At 48.7% G+C, this 20,570-nt stretch overlaps 1 protein-coding gene across 1 annotated transcript in view; it reads left to right on the top strand.

Moving 5' to 3' along the window:
- The window catches only part of rimbp2b (RIMS binding protein 2b), a gene marked incomplete at both ends in the record, with an annotated part of 58,937 nt that overhangs the window by 19,789 nt on the left and 18,578 nt on the right, over positions 1-20,570 (top strand). Inside the window, 13 exons of the mRNA XM_084468215.1 lie at positions 3,081-3,170; positions 4,942-5,064; positions 6,748-6,852; positions 7,811-7,861; positions 8,390-8,410; positions 10,067-10,271; positions 11,479-11,627; positions 12,134-12,213; positions 13,203-13,312; positions 13,652-14,611; positions 18,882-19,033; positions 19,548-19,874; positions 19,996-20,271. Coding sequence (XP_084324341.1) covers positions 3,081-3,170; positions 4,942-5,064; positions 6,748-6,852; positions 7,811-7,861; positions 8,390-8,410; positions 10,067-10,271; positions 11,479-11,627; positions 12,134-12,213; positions 13,203-13,312; positions 13,652-14,611; positions 18,882-19,033; positions 19,548-19,874; positions 19,996-20,271 — 2,649 coding nt within the window. The remainder of the gene's footprint in view (positions 1-3,080; positions 3,171-4,941; positions 5,065-6,747; positions 6,853-7,810; positions 7,862-8,389; positions 8,411-10,066; positions 10,272-11,478; positions 11,628-12,133; positions 12,214-13,202; positions 13,313-13,651; positions 14,612-18,881; positions 19,034-19,547; positions 19,875-19,995; positions 20,272-20,570) is intronic.

Genomic DNA, 20,570 nt, shown 5'->3' with positions numbered 1-20,570 from the left:
GATTCCAGGTGCCTGGGTTGCCTGGGATTGGAAATGCTTGAGGGGACCAGGAAGTGAGTGAGGACTTGCCAAGTACGTACTTCCAAGTCCGCGAGAATGTAGAACGCGTACTTGGTATTGAGAAACGGCCTCAGTGTTTGTTTATGTCGTGCAAAATGTATGGATTAATGGCAGAGAATGGGTTATGGAGCAGATCGGCTGGTACCTAACCGATTGCTAGGATGTGTAGATGAGTTACCAAAGTATAATGTAGAAGAATAATGTAGTAGAACGTGATCCTTAATGTTTTAATGACAAGACGCGGTTGCCGGCACTGCGTGTCATTACCATATGTGTGAATGCGTGTGTGCATGTTGATCAGTTGTGGGTACGTGAAAAGGAGGGCTTCCTTTTCACACGTGGGTACACGGGGATTCATAGTGCACGATTGGCATTTCATTTTTTGCGTTTTTAGATGGACTCATTTATTGAGTCCATCTAGGACCTACTTATTTACTTTATCGTGACATACAAAAAAAACCCCCACTGAAAACGGACGCTTCAGAATAAATAAATAAACACAACAGAAACAGCTCAAGGAAACTACACAAGGCACAGCAGAAGACGGCTTAGAGCCTATATTGGCTTTGGGATCGACCATCAAACATATTGGCCTGTGTTCTCATTCCCCTCCGGTTTAAACCAGAGTAATGTGTGGTGAGAGCGGTGAGGCAGGGAGTCAGGAGACCGCAGTCCTTGTGAGAAACTGTTTGCCTTGCTCTCGTGTGTGAAAGGTGCTCTAATTAGAAACTACAGGGCAAACAGCGGGGCCGCACGGAGCCCAGGACGCCCGCCTCCATGTGGGCTCTCCAACGCGCGGAGAGCAGCTCCCCGGAGAAGCCTAATGAGCTCACACACACCGCGCGGCGTGCGCTCTCCACCTCCCCGTCCTGTCTGGACAGCACTCACACAGGATGTCTCCCAGAGTCAGCAGTGAGGGATTCCGTGGGGTTTGTTAGGGCGGTTTGCTCCTGGTCGAACATAGCGTTTGTGCCCCCACATCACCGGTCGGTCGACGCTACAGTGAACACAATGATGGTTGTGGGGTAGGATTGGGATAACGGGATCGTTTGAGAGCTGAATCATTTCACAACTCGACGGGGGCGCGCTGTGTGCGGCCGCCAGACACCGCTCCTCTATTTAACCGCAACACCCATAAAAATATGCTTTGGGGTGACAGAACCAACACATCAATACGGTGTGCTGTCTGTGATCATCGGGTATTATTTGCCATTCGATGGCCAATCAAATCCATAGAAGTAGTACTCGCTTTAGCTGACTGAAGTTTTCACTTACCAACGATCAAATAGAGTCTCACTGACTCATGTTCCCTTCACATGGGTCTGGTAAACTCAGTTATATGACTAATAACAGTCATTTAGTTTACCGTATATAGAATCTTGACAATCTAGTATTTAATGCCTATAACTCTGTTAACAATGATTAACGTTACTATTTTGCTGCTCGTTCTTAAGGAGAAATGTCTTGAAGGCTTGCACATCTCGCTCTAGCACTTAATGTGACAATTGACAGAAATGAGACTTCAGATGAAACATGAGTATCGGAAAAATAGCAATTAATGGCAGACGATTGATGCAGGTCAAACTGCCAAAGTGCTTTCTGTTTGAGTTTGAATTAAGAAAAATGAACAGGCAGCAATTCTTTGCTCTCTTTTTTAGAGCTATTTGCCTTTGGCAAATCTCTGCAGAGTAAGGCATTTGTGTAGCATTATATACTGATATACTGGCCCACTCATTTCTCCATGCGGTGTAAGCATGACAACCTGGTGTTAAAGCAACGCTCCATACACACATCGTCCGATGGCGCACCCGGCACCATCCACTGCCACCCGTTATATCAAACACAGAGCCAGGCCTAGCACCTCATCTCATCTAATATACCTATGTGTGTTGTCCTTTTCTGCACAGCGCCGCACTCTGCATCTCGTCTGGTGTGTTACACGCTGAGAAGCTTTTTAATGCTTTACAAGTATTACAGGTATTTTAAGGTTGGAAGTCAAGGTAAATGCGTAAAAAGGGATTTATAGATGTCGTTTTTATGGCAACTTTGGAGCTGATCCACATCAGACCGCCATAACGTTGACGATCAGCACAAAGATATGTCAGACCTTCCTGGAGTCACTCGCCATTTTGTTAAAAACTATACTTACTGTTAATCAATGCATCGGCAGCCAGCACTTGGCCTGCACTCATAGCTGCAGCTCATGTTAAATGCCCAGCATTGGGAAAAGCAGGAGAGAGGGAGGGAGGGAGAAAGGGAGAGAGAGAGAGAGAGAGAGAGAGAGAGAGAGAGAGAGAGAGAGAGAGAGACTCTTCAGTTGACATTGCAAACGGCATCAGTGGCGCGCCTCTTGGCTGTTGATTGAATGTAATTAGGTTTTCTCGTCTCCGACGAAGGGCTGTTTTTTAATCTCTCACTGGCACACTTGGCGGGAAAAATGATGTGCATGGAGGAACCCGTGTGTGTTCAGTCACGGATTTATGTGTGTGTGCGTGTTTGTTTATTTGCGTATCTGTTTCTACATGTCTTAGTGTGTGTGTGTGTGTGTGTGTCTATGCGTGGGCGTGTGTGTCTGTGTGTGCTTTGAGAGTACATCAATGAAAATCCAATTATGCCTAGTTACAACACCAGTGCAAATTATTCTACATTTAAGCGCCTGTGACATCAAACGTATGTGCATCCACGGCACGATGTGCCAGGATTGTTATTATCTGTACTATTCCTGCTCGCTGTTATGCCTGCCGCTGATAAAATGGCAGCTCGTGCCCAAATGCACACACACACACACACACACACACACACACATTGCCCTACCCTGCCTCCGGAGCCTCTTTCTGGGGCAGAGGAGAGGACCTTAACCCCCTCCGGTCCCTTCCTGGATGAATAATGCCGGGTCTGTCACTGTTAACAACACGCTGAGTGGAGGCTCAGACGTGGAGAGACTCGGACCTAATCATGTAGATCTGCCGTGGCTCTGACGACGTCACCCTGTCTGCGTCTCCCTCCTCCGCCCCCCCCAGGAGAATGAGTATCAAGATGTGCTCCAGGAGAAGGCCCACCTGAGTCTCCAGTTGTTCCACAGCACCAAGAAGGGTTCCGAGTATGACAAGGTGAGTCACACGAGTGAGTTTCCTTATTTTGTTGCCTTATTTTTTGGGGGGTATTACACACGTTTCACGTTACACCTTTCTTCGCTTGGGCACAGCCACTTGTGCCCTCGTTTCCTGGCTCCAGTCCGGCTCTCTTTACGACGGGTTACCTCATAGGTTTATGTCAGTGGAAAAGGTCTGCGATATGAAAGTGTTTTTTTTTCATTATGACTAACGCATCATCTCAGTTGCCTGATTGAGTTATGCTTATCTTCAATTCACTTAAATTCACAGGTACAGTCTCAAAGGGCTTAACAGGCCATATGTTTATCACACCCCCCCCTGACCCTAGCCCCGCAAGAGGGCAAGAAAAAAAAGTCAGGGGAAGATCCAGCACAGAGCTCCAGCTCCCTGCTGGCCACCTTCTGAGGCTGTTGATTGGCAGCTCATCACTGTGCATGGGGGTCGAGTGGGGGGGGGGAGTTGAGGAAGGGCGGGAAACGCTAGGGGGGAGTTGAGGAAGGGCGGGAAACGCTAGGTATTGATGTGTTATCAGGAGCGGAAGCAGCTTCTCGGAGAGTAGCTCACCCCACCTCCCCCACCCTTATCACGGATATGAGAACCACACTCTCTGCGGGGCTGCAGCAGAAACGCACACATGCACACACATACATACACACACACACACACACACACACACACACACACACACACACACACACACACACACACACACACACAGCAGAAACGTACGCAATCTCCCCCTTCCCCCACCTTATCATCCTGGTTCCTAAACAACCCCTATCATCTCAATAGGCTGTTGGGATGGTGAGGTGTGTGTGTGTGTGTGTGTGTGTGTGCGTGTGTGTGTCTCTTCATCTAGGTCAGCTCATCAGCCAGCCCCTGCCCTGTGTGATTTTTTACATTGCACTTTTTACGTAACTATATTTACCGTCTGACCTCTGCATACCCCTAATGGCTCGCCCCAGCCGGTCTGTGCTATAAAGAGGGGTGTGATTGGTGTTGTGCTTGCTTGTTGTTGCCCCGGTCCTTCAGAGAGCAGATAGGTGACCTGCCAGATAAGCCAGGGCCATCAGGGTCATAATGATTCTCTGGCTAGAGAGGGTGATGGGTCAGCCAATGGTCCAGAAGTGTAAAAAATAGGATCTCCTCACTCCACTTCAAACCTCTGAATGCGTGTGTGTAGGGTCCACCATCAAGGGGTTAACCAGGCATGCAGGAACAAGAGTTGTGTTTGACTACAGCAGACCTTTCTGTTGTGTTGTTTAGTACCGTAGTACCCAAGGATTGCAAACGTGTCACAATAGCACAGAACTCATTCAGTTTTTCTCTCCCTGTTCACTGAGAGAAACTGAAGTGAGCGCTGGTAGGTTACCTTGAAAAGCTTTACAACAATCAAGCCTGTTCCATTTAGTTTCTCGGTTTTCTACTACAAATATATTACATAATAAACACACGCACAACATAAATATTCCATAATACAACAAACTGCAATGTTTCTTTAAAAAAAATACAGATTGTACGGCATTGATAATTCATATACAAAACAGAGACATTTGTCTCTGAGCCTAAGTAGATTTCAGTGTCAGGGTACTTTACCGTGCAGGGTTAGGGCTGACGGTCTCGCCGAGCCTTGAGGGCCTGTGTGTGGGTACGTGTGTCTCCGCCACTCTCCAGCAGGCCTGCTCCTAGCTGTGTGTGTGTGTGTGTGTGTGTGTGTGTGTGTGTGTGTGTGTGTGTGTGTGTGTGGGTGTGTGTGTGTGCGCCCCAGGTGAACGCTGAGTATGCCCAGCTCAGAGAGACGCTCGGCACCGTGACGTGGGAGCGAGATTCAGCCGTGCAGGAGAAGAACCAGCTCCAAGGCAAACTGGAGAACCTAGAGCAGGTGCTCAAGGTGAGGAACCGGGGCTCCGGACGCACGCTCAGCGGGAGGCCCCCTCCTGGTGGACCTGCTACCCCCCCGTCCCCGTCCCCCGTCCCGTCCCCCGTCCCCTCCTTAACGTCCTCCTCCTCCTCACCTGTCTGTCACCTTCTAGTGCCGGATGTCTTATGGCTGTTGCAGCTCCAAGCGACCCCTCTAACCCCCCCCCCCCCATACCCCAATAGTCCAGCCCTTCCGACCTTTAACCTTTTGAAACACCCTTTACCCTTACCTTGACTCGAGGCTCCTGCCAGCATTTTGAAGTTATCCCTGCATCCACCGAGATGCGTCTCAAGGCAGTGCCGTCCTGAACGCTTCTGATTGACCACGCCGCGGCGGGCTGTGCATTCCCTCTCACTCACCCCGACCGGTGACATGCTGGGCGAGCGCGCCCGTGCACACGCACACACACACAAAACACTGCAGGATGTGACGATCGAACGGGGGGGGCGGAACCCAAGTGCAGACGCAGACAACGGAGGTTGAGTTAAACCGGAGGGTTTTTGTAGGGAGGATGTGAGCAGTAGGGAATAAACAGGAGGCGGACAGGCAAGGATGGACGACAGACAGGCGGCGCTACTGGCAGGTAGGCTGGTAGATGAGCCGCACACAGGGTGGATGGCAGGCAGGTACGGGGCTGGTGATCCTGGGGCGAGGAGAACACGGAGATTAAGAACAGAAGGTAACATGGAACACGAAACGTGTTTAGAAATACAAAAAAAAACTAGGGAACACCTTGTCCAAGAGGGGGAGACAGAGCAGAGCATCTGCTGGGTACGGCCACAGCCGTAACACAGGGGGCCAGGCCGACGGGTCACACACTAGGCAGGGTGGGGTGGTTTGGGGTATAGCAGGGAATCGCAGTGACTGAGTGTGTACTGTAACGTTTATAGTTATAATCAGGGATTGCGTTGTTGTTGGGTTCACAGTTCATTGCTTGATTGATAATGAAATCACTACATCAAATGCCTAAAAGTAATTTCATTCTGGTTATTTACTAGGTAGTAAAGGTGTGTCTAGATGTACCTAGGTGTATTTTTATAGTTTATCCACCAAAATACAGAAGCAGTTCAGGGACTTGATATCATTGGTAATAATAATGTGAACAACATGGGCTTTACCGTCATTCAGTCATCTGTATTGTATGGCTGGATTTTTGTGCCGCTGTTGTTGTGATTCAGCCCAGACCGCCACGCTACTGATTGGGAAACCCTCTCCACGTAATTAAAACCCTCTGTATTGATCACGGCAGCACATGCACACAGTCTCAGGATCCACAAGCCTGTAGACACGCTCCATCCACCTCTGACGTGCAGCGAGGCGGCAAAACCTCAAACCGAATCGCCAATCACTGTTTTTATTTCACACCGAACATCTCTCCTTCTCATCTTGAAGCTCGGTCTGGTGCAACACTTCTCTCTCCTTGCTCTGAAAGATCACAGGACTCTGGCCCTTTCTGCTGCAGCAGGTTCACGTCTTTAATCGTATTGCAGGGCTTCTGTACCTCCGTCCATCGATCCCCGGTCTGGAACGGAGCACCGGATTTGTTGAGTTCTACTAACAGAAGTCTTTTTCCCCCTCCTCTCCCCCCCCCCCCATCCTCTCCCCCCCGTCCTCCACCCCTCGCTCTCCCCTCCACCATCTCTCTCTGAGCAGCATATGCGCGAGGCTGCGGAGCGGAGGCAGCAGCTAGAGTTGGAGCATGAGCAGGCCCTGGCTGTACTCAATGCAAAGCAGCAGGAGATTGACCTTCTGCAAAAGGTAAGGGGCTCGCTTTGGGGGGGGGGGGGGGGGGCGGCTCTGGCCGCTAGCGTTCTGCCTCTGATGCAGTCACTGAACCGACCTAAACATGGCCGCACACCAACAGATACACGCAAACACACATACACTGACGACATACCACTCACACACACACACACACACACACACACACACACACACAGGCATGCGTAAATGCATGGAAACGAAAGCTCACACACACCCAAACTGAGCACGCCCTTCACACGAGAACTTTTTATCTGTCAGTTAGAGCGATTGGCAAACTAATTCTGAAGTGACTCTTTTTCTGAGGCTTGGTTAAAAAAAAGGCAGTCCAGCTTAGGATGTTTGGGCTGTCGGTTTGTCTACCGCGTCGCCGCACACTGGGTTGCGGAAGCGTCACAGCCATGGATGAGGGGAGGGGGATAGGGTGTGAAGGAGATAAGAGTTGGCCCTCATGGTTGTGGTCTGGGTGGTTCAGAGTCCTTAGGAACAGAGAGCTCTTAGGCGGAGCTCTGCTTTGCTGCTGTAAGAAAACAAGACAGTTGATTTTATGTGTGGTTCTTTATAGCACAAGTATTGTTTCTTATATTCGTGTTTTCTCTCAACCACTGATCAAATCTAGAGTCAGTGTTTTCTTCGATTTGATTGTCTGAAAAAATGGATTTTGATATTCTGGAAAGATCACAAACGCTCCCTTTTCAGGGAAAAATCCCCCACTAATATGTTTTGATATTGATTCTATAGTTTTACTTTGTGTTCGAAAGGCAATTACCGGTGTCTTACTTCCTGAGGTATTAATATTAAACATCAGTAATGAACATCACAGCAGGGAGGAACATGTAACACCAGTTTCACCCTAAAATACATCAGAGGAGAAGTGAAGTAGGCTGAATCAGTTGAAAGCTTCCTGACCAAAAGGTTATCAGGCTGTGTTGTGCTCTCTCTCCGTGTCTCTCAGGCTCAGGTTGAGGCTAAAAAGGAACATGAAGGCGCGGTCCATCTGTTAGAGGTGAGTTAAGGCCTGTGCTGGTGGTGAGGGAGCGGGGCCATTTGGGGCTAAGGGTTGCCTGTGTTAGAGAGCCTGGGGCCGGTTTGAGGGCCATCTTGACCCCATTGGCAGAAGGCCCCTAACAGTCATGGTCAAATAGCATTTACACTTTTGGAGTTAAATGTAAAAAACTACAAAATAAATTAGCATTTTAAATAAGGTAGAGTTGTGATGAACTGAACTGATTCGAGGTTAATAATAAGTTGATGAACGATCAGATTTAAGTAAATAATATGGTGATGAAAGATCAGATTTTAAGTTAATAATATATAATTGACCAACAATGCTTTTATTTATTCGCATGTTAGCATACACATTTAAGTTAATGCGTGTGAACTAAGGTGAATATTCTGCATGAGAAATGCTGCAGACCAAGATGTCCTCTTTGAAATTAACTTTTAGATTTCAAGATGTATGTGTCTGATGCCTTGTGCTAAATATTTCCTAAATCTCTTTTTACTGTATGGATTTGTGTTTATGCATATACAGAACCACTTGGACAGCATGCAGGTATTTTACAATTGTTTTCATTAATTTACTTTTACACACTCAGGACTCTGTTGGATCAAAAGTGTCCTCTAGTTGTGTCCTTTGTCATCAAGTTTGATGCTGAAATGTGAATTTGAAACAGTGTCAGTTTCTTCTAATTCCTATCTTGTTTTGATGTTAACGTTTATTGGCTGTGTTTCTCTACATCAAAGGTGGATGTCCCCTCAAAGCCTGAGAAACTAACATATCTTTTGTTTTTATTACTTTGGTTTTCATTGTTGTCATTTGGGCTTACCGTGCTCTGCTTACCAGCAACAACAAATCATGTTCCCTCTCTACTTTTGATCAAAACAACAACACATTCGGAATCCGGAAGGAATTCTATCTTTTTTTAAATCGTAATGTTTAAAAGTTTAAAACTATCCTGGCTGTTGGAAGGGAATAAGTAATTATATAAGGAGTATGGTTCTGGAAATGTATGCATGGATTGAGCTCATTTACACAAACTATGTACAAACAGTACAAATGAAACTGCTAAACAACAATGTATTTACTTTTTAATGAATGAACATCAAATGACCTCAATGAAAGCGGCAAATTAAGTCAATCAATAAGTAGTTAGGGAAACTCTTGATCCTGAATCGTCATTGATTTCAGCCCTCTTCCAACTTGTGACAAAACAGTGTTTCGGTTTTTTGTGTTACTGCATGTGTGTTCTCTGGCATGTTGTCTTCTGTATGCCTGTATGATGCCAACACGCTTATCAACATTTGCGTTGGGTTTTTACCAGCTTCCCGGAGGAATGACACACTCAAAGCATGCCCACGTTCAGCCAACTGTGGCTTCTCGGCATGAAATCTCCTCCTTTAACACGCAGTGCTGTGCTATCATGGGAGCCATGATATCAAGGCTGTCTGCATGGTTGTCTATGGTTGAATGTGTTTGACATATACAGATACATACTGTCTTGAAACTAACCAAAGTTTTGAACTAAGCTGTTTACCCAAAGTCCTAATTTCCCTTGTAATGTCGGTGGCTAAGCAGGATTTCCAGCGATTGTACCATTCAACAGTTTTATTTGACACTTTATGTTGCTAAATGTTACTTGCTTGAATCATGATTCAGTTTCCTGCATATTTTGTACATTTTGAAGAGTTGAAGAAGTGTTCATCTTTATTATACAATGCTGAAAAGTGTTATTTTAAAGAAATGGTAAAAATCGAAATTGTTTTCTTTAATAACATATATATTATTGCCTCAATAAAATAAATCATAAATACAGCTGAGCAGTAGCGACTTCATAACTCAGAGTTGTAGGCCTATGATGAAACAAACACGGCACATTGCATCAAAAGTATTCTGCATATTGCCTCTAGTCTCAAATCTCATTACACACTTAATGTGTATACATAACGCCAAGTACAAATACATGAACATAGTCGTTTGTGAGTCCTATTTGCATTTTATTTATCAATAATTTTTTCATGACTGCTCTCATTTCCTTGGTCTGTCTCTTCTTCTTCTTCTTCTTCTTCTTCTTCTTCGTCTTCTTCGTCTTCTTCTTCTTCTTCTTCTTCTTCTCCCTCCCTCTCTCTCCTTTCCTCTCTCCTGCCTCCCTCTCTCCTTCCTCTCTCCCTCCCTCCGTCCCTCCCCCCCTCCTCCCCTTCCCGCCGTCAGGCCAAAGTGCGCGAGCTGGAGGAGAAATGTCGGAATCAGAGTGAGCAGTTCAACCTGCTTTCCAAGGAGCTGGAGAAGTTCCGGCTGCAGGCGGGGACCTTTGACATCCTCAGCACGGAGCCCCTGACCCTGTGCGAGTCCCCGGGTTCACCCAGCAAATCCCTGTCCCAGCTGCTCAATGGGCTGGCCTGTCCGCTGGGGAAGGGTGAGGATGGATGGATGGATGGATGGATGGATGGATGGATGGATGGATGGATGGATGGATGGATGGATGCGTTTTGCTACATAGGATAACAGGGACATCGACGATAGCATTCAGCAAAAGTAGAGGCATTTCCAACCTTAACCTACAGTTGACCTACTGGTTCAAGGCCCTAATGGCAGTGGGGATAAATACCTTTTAATGAATGTTTTTGTCATCCAAGGTTCGAGACTTAGCTCGTCACATGCTCAAACATGAACAGGACGCCACAGAAAATGTAAAGGAAAACCTGAAAAGACAGAATATCCATAGTTGTAAAAGGATGTACCTGAAAGGATCCAAGCTATAATATAAACCATTGCCTGGATAGTGCCGTGACAACCAGTGACAACTGTGCTTTCGGTCCAGTCAAATAGTGGCATCGTAGCTACTTTGTTTTCTCGATGGAAATTGTTCTTCCCTGTGAATTGGTCACAGTAAATAAATGGCGGTTATTTTCTTTTTACAACACAATTCAATTTACCTTTGTACTAAATTTAGTTGTTTGCACAGCGTTCCCAGTAATGGCTGTTCTGTGCATGCCCAGGGAGCAGTGGGCTAATGAGCGCTCACTCTCACCACGATAGGCCCCTTAACGTTACACAACCAACCACTGAACAGAAGAGCTGAGCATGTCGCCGGTCAGGTTTCCCAGCACGGAAAAAATCATGAGTGCGGAAACTCTAGAAATGCGCTTTTGTGACGCACTCCAACGTAAACACACAGCAGTTAATGATAGAATCAATCATATTGAGAAATGTGCCATTAGTCACTAAACGCTGGTTCTGTGTTTGACTCCACTTACTGAATACACAAACGCACGCCCTAATGAGGCTTTTTACATTGGAGCTGTGCCCAACAGTTTGACTTCAGTGGGGAGTTTGGATGCTGTGCTCTCACTCCCTCCACTCCCATTGAACCTGCTGACCTCTCTGGATGATCAGCCGCAGAACCGACTCTCTGGATGATCAACCGCAGAACCGACTCTCTGAATGATCAGCCGCAGAACCGACACACTCATCCCCATCCATCAAATACGTCCCCACTTTGACCGTTGCATTTAGTGTCTATGTACGGTTCTATGTGGACATTCGTATGATCTAGGTGCTAGCAAACATTTCGACGTTCACGTCAACATTGCCCTTGCTCTTCCTTTCTTCCCGTTACCCAGGCAACGAGGCTCCGATGAGCAGGTCTCTGATCTCAGAGTTCATCAGGCCGCTCCAGATGAGCGGGGACAAGCCTGACCTGCTGTCGCTCAAGCCCACCTTCCTCACCCGCGGCCGGGACAGCGGGCCCCGACAGACCCTTCTCTCTGAGGTGGGTGTCTCCCCTGGGCCGGTGTCCCCCGTCACAGCTCCTATCGTCAGCAAGCTCCCGTCAAAAGGCCTTTGATTACTGCTGGTCGTTAGATCCTCCACACTTCATAGCCTACAACAGCCTAATAATGATCTGATTGTTAAGTTAAATGATGAATATGTGAACAGCCTGAGGAGAGACAAAGCAGCCGGAATGGCTCTGGGGATTTGGTACACATTCGTACAGTGCCAAACTCTTTTTGTCTCCTTCTCTTTACTGTTCCTTTTACATTTTCCAATTCTGGAGAATGTTGCCTTTGCTTTGAAAATCTCACACAACGAGACAAGAAACTGCTTTATAACTACTATATATTTTCCTCTGTTCACTTTTTTTGCCAGAGAGCAGAAGCTGTGCTCTCCCGCGAGACGCATTTCAGCTAAATACATGTAATATTTGTTTAGCTCTACGTGGGGGGGGGGGGGGGGGGGGGGGGGTTCAGACACTGAAAGATGTCTTTTCTCCATCAGATGGAGAAAGAACTGAGCTCAGCAACAAGGGTGAGGCAGAGGTTCACCGGGAAGGTCCGTCTGTGCACCGCTCGCTACAGGTACCAACACTAAACACCTTCACTGTCCGTCAATACAGTGATTATCTCCTCCATTAATCGACCAGAAACTGATTTCTTCCATTGATTTATTTTGGTAAATAAAATCTCATAAATATATTATTACATAAATATATATTACATTATTATATATTACATAAATTGTATATATCCGGAAACAAAAGTATTTATTGCATAATCTTAGAAATATAAAAAAAATACTCTAACACTTACTAAATCTGTAAACAGCTAATGTTTAGTATGATTACTTTTTTAATGAGGAATGAAACTTCAATCTATTAATTTTCTGTCAGCAGTGTACAGATTCCAGATCTGTATCACTGTCACAAGGCCAGGCTCATTAGATGAATGGCTTGTGCTTTCCGTCTGGGATTTCAGGTTAATTCCAATCCAATCCAGACCCTCTTAAAGGGACAGTACGGCTCTTTAAATTAGACTCCAATGACTTGCAAAGGTTCCCGAGTATAGAAAGGGTGTCTGACGTGTGGCGGATGTGTCTGTTCTCGGCATGTGATGGCCGAGCGGTCAGTAAGTTACCTGTCAGCTCTAAAATAATTGCCATCTCAGCCTTCATACTAATGAAGGTTCAGCCCCATCCACACCCGTTTTTACAGAAAACACAATTCTTATTGATATTTCTGCTTCTCATATTGAGTGGCCTCCAGAGAGTGAGAGCATTGTAAATCATAAATACAACATAAATATACCATAGCATAGGTATATTTATCAGAATTGTTATTGCCATGTTTTGCAGGACAACTGCCTCGGCAGTTTCAAACCCGACAATCTCTCCCCATAGTAATAATTAATTGCTAAATAATGACAAAAAAAACATTCCTAGCTACACAATAACTAACAATCCAAAGATCCTATGCTCCCAAAATGGCAGCGGCCATTGCACTGTGACGTCGGGATGTACCAGCCCTATGCTGCTAACCAGCCGTGACATTGTGCTATCTGTTCCACTGTAGCTATAATCCTTACGACGGGCCAAACGAGCACCCAGAAGCAGAGCTCCCCCTGGTGGCAGGGAAGTACCTCTATGTTTACGGGACGATGGATGAAGATGGCTTTTACGAAGGTAGGCTACTTTCACGACTGTTTGCAATTGAATAAAGCTACTATTGTATTGTATTGTATTTGTATTTGTTTTACATAGCACTTATACTAGATTAAGAATAAAATCACATAATAAAAACATTCGAAAAAATTGCAGCATGGATATGATTTACAATAAGATTTAGGATTACCATTACGAGCAAGTTTGAAGAGAGGGGTTTTGAGGGAAGCCTTGAAGGAGGAGCGTGATGTGGAGTCCAGGATGGGGTTGGGGAGTCCCAGGCAGACAAGGAGTTTGGTCATGGGGAGTGTTACATGTCGCATTCGATGCCACACATCCCCCGTCCTCTCTGTTCCTCAGGAGAGCTGCTGGACGGCCAGCAGGGTCTGGTCCCTTCCAACTTCGTGGACTTTGTCCAAGACGAGGAGAAACCTGCCGTCCAAAACAGAGACGGTGCCAAGGAGTCTGCATACCTCAACCACAGTAGCCTGGCCTCCAAGAGACTCGGAGCGGGAATCGGCCTAGGCCTGGGCCTGGGGAAGGCTACCACCGGGGCCACGGGCCTCAGCTCAGGCCTCAGCTCTGGCCTCAGCTCTGGGCTCAGCTCAGGCCTGAGCATGGGTCTGGGAAGTCTGTTGTCGGACTGTAAGATGGACGGCATGAGCAACAGCAGACTGGCCATGGACCTTCTGGGCACCTGCAGCAACGGGACGGGAACCCTGGACGTCAGCACCGATGAGGTTGGCGAAGACGTTGTGCCTTACCCCCGCCGCATCAACCTCATCAAGCAGCTGGCCAAGAGCGTGATCGTGGGCTGGGAGCCGCCGGTGGTGCCGCCCGGCTGGGGCTCCGTCAGTGGCTACAACGTGCTGGTGGACGACGAGGTGCGCATGAGCGTCCCCTACGGGGGCAGGACCAAGTCCCTGATCGAGCGGCTCAACCTGGCCACCAGCACCTACCGCGTGTCGGTGCAGTGCATCACCGAGCGCGGGCTGTCGGACCGCCTGCGCTGCAGCCTGCTGGTGGGCAAGGAGGTGGTGGTGGCGCCCTACTACCTGCGCGTGGACAACATCACGCAGGTCTCCGCCGAGCTCTCCTGGATGCCCAGCAACAGCAACTACAGCCACACCATCTTCCTGAACGGCAGCGAGTACGACATGGTGAAGGCCGGGGGCCACCGCTACCAGTTCTTCAACCTGAAGCCCATGATGGTGTACAAGGTGAAGGTGGTGGCCAGGGAGCATCAGGTGCCTTGGCAGCTTCCCCTGGAGCACAGGGAGAAGAGGGAGATCTCCGTGGAGTTCTGCACTCAGCATGCAGGTCAGCCTCCTGAGCTTCTATAGGAGTAACCTTACCCTAGCTTCCGTATCGAATGCAGGAAACGGCTCCCTCTGGGGGGAGACACTGATCATCACGGTGGCTCCTGTGTTCAATTAGATTTTCGGCTGATTGAGAGATGTTTCCCGGTGTCAGGTGGTGTCACCTGGCCCAGCTTTGAGTAAATGCCATTATGTTTTTTGTGGAGCTGTCTGGTTTAAGAGCTTGGTTACCCTTTAGATAGCCTTAGATCATTTCTGGCCACCCTGGTGTCTGAGGAGGACTTTGTTCCATTGCGTAATGTGTGTAATGTGTTGACTGCTGACATGACCGCTGATTACAAAGGCATGTAGGGCATGTTCATTCTTAGTGAGAGTGTTCCCTTAACCAGTGTTGTGGTGTGTTAAATAGTGATTAAGGGTGTTTTCAAGATGGGAAAGCTAGAATGTAACGGGAAAAAGAAAACAAACATCCGATAATTGAACACACTGCTCTCATCAGGCTCTCAGCAGAAAGCTTTGAGCCTATTACCTTTACTGCCAACCTGACAAACATCTGCGCACTGCTTTCTGTTTCGTTCACTCTGCACTCGGTGATTGGCCTCAAGGATTTGTGTGCAGAGAAATAGTTTCAGACAGTTTGAAAGAACAAGGCAGCATATGATCAGGGATGTGTGACAGGAGGCGATGTTTTAGAGAAGGTAGCCCTCATATGGTATTATGTACATTATGTAAATAGCATGTGTGGATGTCTGGAGTCCTCTTTCTCTCACCCAGTCTCTCTCTCTCCCCCCCCCTCTCTCTCTCTCATTCTCACTCTCTCCATCTCTCTCTCTCACTCTCCCCCCCTCTCTCTCCCTCTCTCCCTCGCTCTATCTATCTCACTCTCTCTCTATCACTCACTCACTCTATTTCTCTCTATCTCTCTTTCTCCCTCTCTCTTTCTCCCTCTCCCTCCAAGCGTTTTACGGTGCTAGCATCAGTAATACCTCACCCTCTTCAGTCTTTCCTTTTTTTCACCAGCTTCCTTTACACAGAACTTAAATTGTAATGCCAGTGAAATGACGGTAGGCTTCATCGCTGCCCAAACAGCAACTGTTTGGGCAGCGATGAAGCCTACCGTCATTTCACTGGCATTACAATTCAAAATGGAATTCTCAAATGGAAATTAAAAATCTCTTCAAATGACGTGCGGTGGGTGGGGGTCGAAGCATGTTTTCAGGGGTGGGGGGTGGGGATTATTGACTACATCCAGCCACCTCATCATCACCGTGGAGATCCTTCAGCAACAACAACACTGTTGGTGCTGATGGAGGGCGCGGGATGGGAGCCGGCGACGACAGACCTCACAGCTGCTGGGTGAAGCCCTCTCAGTCCTGCAGTCAACAGGAGCTAGATACAGGGGCCGCTCTGCCTTTTCTTCTTTTGGCAACACTTTGCATATTATTGGTACACTAATTGGCCATTAATTAACATTAGTTAATGCAGTAATAACGTTATTATATATACTATGTACTACACTACTCCGTACTCGGTTTGGTACGGAGTAGTGATTAAGGTAACCATCATTAACTTTAGTTAACATGAACACCATTATCCTTGTAAACATGAACATCATTACCTTAGTTAAGATGAACACCATTACCCTCGTTAACATAAACATCATTACTTAAGTTAACATGAACACCATTACCCTCGTTAACATGAACACCATTACCTCATTAACATGAACACCATTACCTTAGTTCACATGAACACCATTACCTTAGTTCACATGAACACCATAACCTTAGTTAACATAAACACCATTACCTTAGTTAACATGAACACCATTAGTAAACTTGAACAATTAGTTAAGTATTACTACACATTAATTAAGTGTTAATCAGCGGTTAGCTAATGCTAATTTATGCCATCACTTATATAAATGAATGGTTCATTACTGTACCCTTCTTGTAATAAAGTGTTACTCATACATTTTTTTGAGTGAGTGACTGCCGACCGTCATCTCCTGCAGTTTGAAGCGGACAATTATGTGACTCAGTCCTTTGTGGCTGACACCTCATCACACGCTATTCCTGTCCTCTGTCTGGCTGGGGGTCTTTGAAGTCATCCTGCCCCGGCTTCCGCCTCAACAAAAAAACACACCACGGTGGCTCGCTGCTGCTGCTGCAGTTGTTTAGTGAGCAAAGATTACCGAGGTGTATAAAGTGGAAGAGTGTGTGCTGCTGCTGACAGAGTCGGGGTGTTGATGACAGCAGTCTGTTAGTCAGCCCAGATAATTACTGAGCCTTGGAGCCCTCCTGCCTATCAGCAGCATCGACGAGGTGTTTCACACACACACGCTCGTCGTACGCACGTTCGCACACACACACGCACGCACACGCGCACACAGACGGAAAACAAACAAGCGCACAAGCGCGCACGCACACGTGCGCACACACATGCACACAAACACACACACACACGCACACAGACGGAAACAAACAAGTACACAAGCGCGCGCACACACACGCACGCACACATCCGCACACACGCAGGCGCACACACACACACACACACACACACACACACACACACACACCGTGTTCTTCAAACAAAGTGGCCTTATCTGTTCTTAGTAATGAATTATCTGTATTATCAGCCTCAGCAAATATAATTCAATTCCCCAACCTTTGAGAGTCCAGTTTTAGAACGAAAGCAGATGGGCTGGAGAAACGCGTGGAGCTTCACACTCACCCAACGCGTCATTCTGTCTTCATTACGTATCATTTCAGCCCCCATGCAGCAGGGGAATCAGACTAACAACCTCCTGCTCCTCCAGAAGTGTGCCCCTCCGCAGCGGCAGTGGGAGAGTGATTAGGTTGTGTTAGTGGGGGCGTTCTCCCTGGAGCAGCTGTGTGCTGTGCTGAGTGGCTCTGTCCAGCCCACTGGGCGGTCATGGAGGGCCGCGGGGGGCCATAGGGCCGGCCGGTGGTTTGGCCCAGATGGGCTTCCGTCTTCGGTGTGCGACAAACGGCGCCAGATCGGGAACAAAATGAAGTTGTGTTTTTTTTTGGGCGGACCCCAGCAGGGTCTTGTGAGGCCCACTCAGGAAGCAGAGATGTGGTTTATCTATTCAGGGCATCGCCGGTTGGAATGCATGTCGGGTTGGGCGGGTTGTAGCAACGCATCGATGGCCATGCGTGGATAGGAGTTCATAATGACATGTATAGACGTTTGTTGTAAACTAATATGAAAACATTTATCTATTAACAGAGCCAACACATACATTAACTCATTATCATTAACTCATACATTAGTCTCATTATCACCTGAGACTTCCATTGTAGTGAATCGATAGCTTCTTGCTTTAAATTTAAATCCTGCTTCATTAGCATTAACTTGGTAAGGATTTGTTTTTTAATCAGGTGATACATACAAACCATCTGGTGTGAATCTCCTAGTAAAGGCCTTGCATTTGAAATGACACTCCATGCACAAAGATTCAGTGCATGTGTGTGTGTGTGTGTGTGTGTGTGTTTGGTGTGTGTGTGTGCGTGTGTGTGTGTGTGTGTGTGGAGGTCAATGTGGTCAGAGACAGAAATTCTGTCTCTTCGTCTTCTAGGATGCTTGGCACAGAGAGTGAAGGCTTGTTGGGCGCGTGATCCGGTGCATTCGGATGTCAAACGGGTTTTTTCAAGCTTCAACACCGCCCACTGACACAGACACACACACACGCACGCACGCACACACACACACACACCACCCATTTTCCGCGGTACACACACTTCTAAGCGTACTGTCCGCGGTGTCACTGATTGATTCTGATGCCTTTGAAATCCGGGACACTAAACATTTGCAATGCATGAAATGTAAATCCTGCACATCGGCGGCAGTGAAAGCAAACGGCACACATGTGTACCACCAGTGTACCGTTTATGCTGTATGTGTCGGGATTCTGATGTGTAGTAGATTCTGTTCTCTAGCTCTCTCAGTCCCATTTCCCCCCCCCCCCCCCCCCCCCCCCCCCCCCCACCCCGCCCCCGGCCCCCGGCCAGGTCAGAACAACACACTCAATGATCAGCCCTGAGAGGAGGGACCAGGGCAGACTCACACCACTTTAGATATGTTTCTATCCAACAATCCAGACACACACACACATCAAATTGGGTCTAAGTAGCCTGTGTGTGTGTCTGTGTGTGTGCGCGTGCGTGTGTGTGTGCGCGTGCGTGTGTGTGTGCATTTGCGCATGTGTGTGTGTGCATGCATGTGCGTGCGCGTGGGCGTCTCAGGGCCCCCGTTCCCCCCCCAGGAGGTGCAGGTCCAGTGCGGTCCGACGGCCGGGGTCATGCAGGTCCGATGGAAGCCCCCGGACCTCTCTGCCGCCGGGACCTCCAACGGGGCCAACGTCATCGGCTACGCCGTTTGCACAAAGGGACAAAAGGTGTGGACGTTAAAACAAGTTGTCACGTGTTACCCCACAATGCATTTCTGCGAGAGCCAAGCCTCTTAATTCCGTCCGGGGCGGCTGTCGCCACCTGCTGGCGGCCGGTGGTATTACACGAGTATGTGGAAGGCGCTACACCAGGCGGTTATGTAAGAGGATTTGACACACATGGCGGGTCCCTGTCCTGTCCTGTGACGCTGCATCACTCGTTTCTCAGCATCCTGCATGCAGAGCTGTGCATGTTAGGATCTTAGTGTTACTGTAACCGGGTGTTTTTAGAGTGAATTGTTTCTTGGTTATGTCTCTTGTATCTATACAAATATGCAATTTTACCCAAATCTAATAACATCAAACGCAACATAATATTTAGATATTTTATAATATTTATAATACCCAATTTGCGATTAATGAATAAGGGAGTGGAGGCTTTTTGAATGCTACGTGCTGGTAAGCAGGTTTGTGTGTGTGTGTGTGTGTGTGTGTGTGTGCGCGTGTGCATGTGCACACTCAGATAGCAGAGGTCATGTTCCCCACGGCGGACTACGTGAGCGTGGAGGTGAACCGGATCCAGGGGCTGGAGGCCCGGGAGGTGATAGTCAGGACGTTGTCGGCCCAGGGCGAGTCCCAGGACTCCCCCGCCGCCCTCATCCCCCACGCCCTCCTGGGCTCGCCCCGCCTCTCCCGCCGCGCCGCCTCCGCCGCCGCCGCGCTCCACCCGCCCTACCCCTCCACCTACCCCCCCACGCACCCCCAGCCCCAGGTGCAGCCCCTGCCCTCCCGGGCCCCCCCGCACACACTGCCGCACCCCCACCTGCACACCCCGCCCCCTCCTCCCCCCCCCCCACCCCCACCCCCACCCCCACCCCCACCACCCCCACCACCACCACCACCACCTGCCGCCGGCCCCTCCCCTCCACCCGGGGCCCCACTTCCCCCCGCACCCGGGGCCGCCGCCCCAGGCCCCCAAGCCCCCGCTCGGCGCCCGGGACCCCGACACCAAAGACCGCGAGGCCGGGCTGAGGGCGGCGGCGGCGCGGCCCTGGGAGCGCTCGCCCTCGCCGCTGCCCCCCTGCATGCGGGGCGGCCCCCACCTGGAGCCCCCCTACCTGGCGCTGCGCCGCTCGCCCTCCCCGCAGAGGATCCTGCCGCAGCCGCAGGGGGCCCCCATCCCCAACACCATCGCCAAGGCCATGGCCCGCGAGGCGGCGCAGAGGGTGTTCGCCGAGGGCAACCGGGTGAGGCTCCGCTCAGCATGAGGTCTCAGCGGGGTCCGCAACGGGACGTGTGACCCAGCTACGTCGCTACGCTAGGTCTCTCTGTAAGGGGACATGTAGCCCAGCTACGTCGCTACGCTAGGTCTCTGTGTAATGGGACATGTGACCCAGCTACGTCGCTACGCTAGGTCTCTCTGTAATGGGACATGTGACCCAGCTACGTCGCTACGCTAGGTCTCTCTGCAATGGGACATGTAGCCCAGCTACGTCGCTACGCTAGGTCTCTGTGTAATGGGACATGTGACCCAGCTACGTCGCTA

The sequence above is a fragment of the Micromesistius poutassou genome, assembly GCF_964030765.1.
Source record: "Micromesistius poutassou genome assembly, chromosome: 5".
NCBI classification, from domain to species: Eukaryota; Metazoa; Chordata; class Actinopteri; order Gadiformes; family Gadidae; genus Micromesistius; species Micromesistius poutassou.
This window is presented reverse-complemented; position numbering and strand designations above follow the sequence as displayed.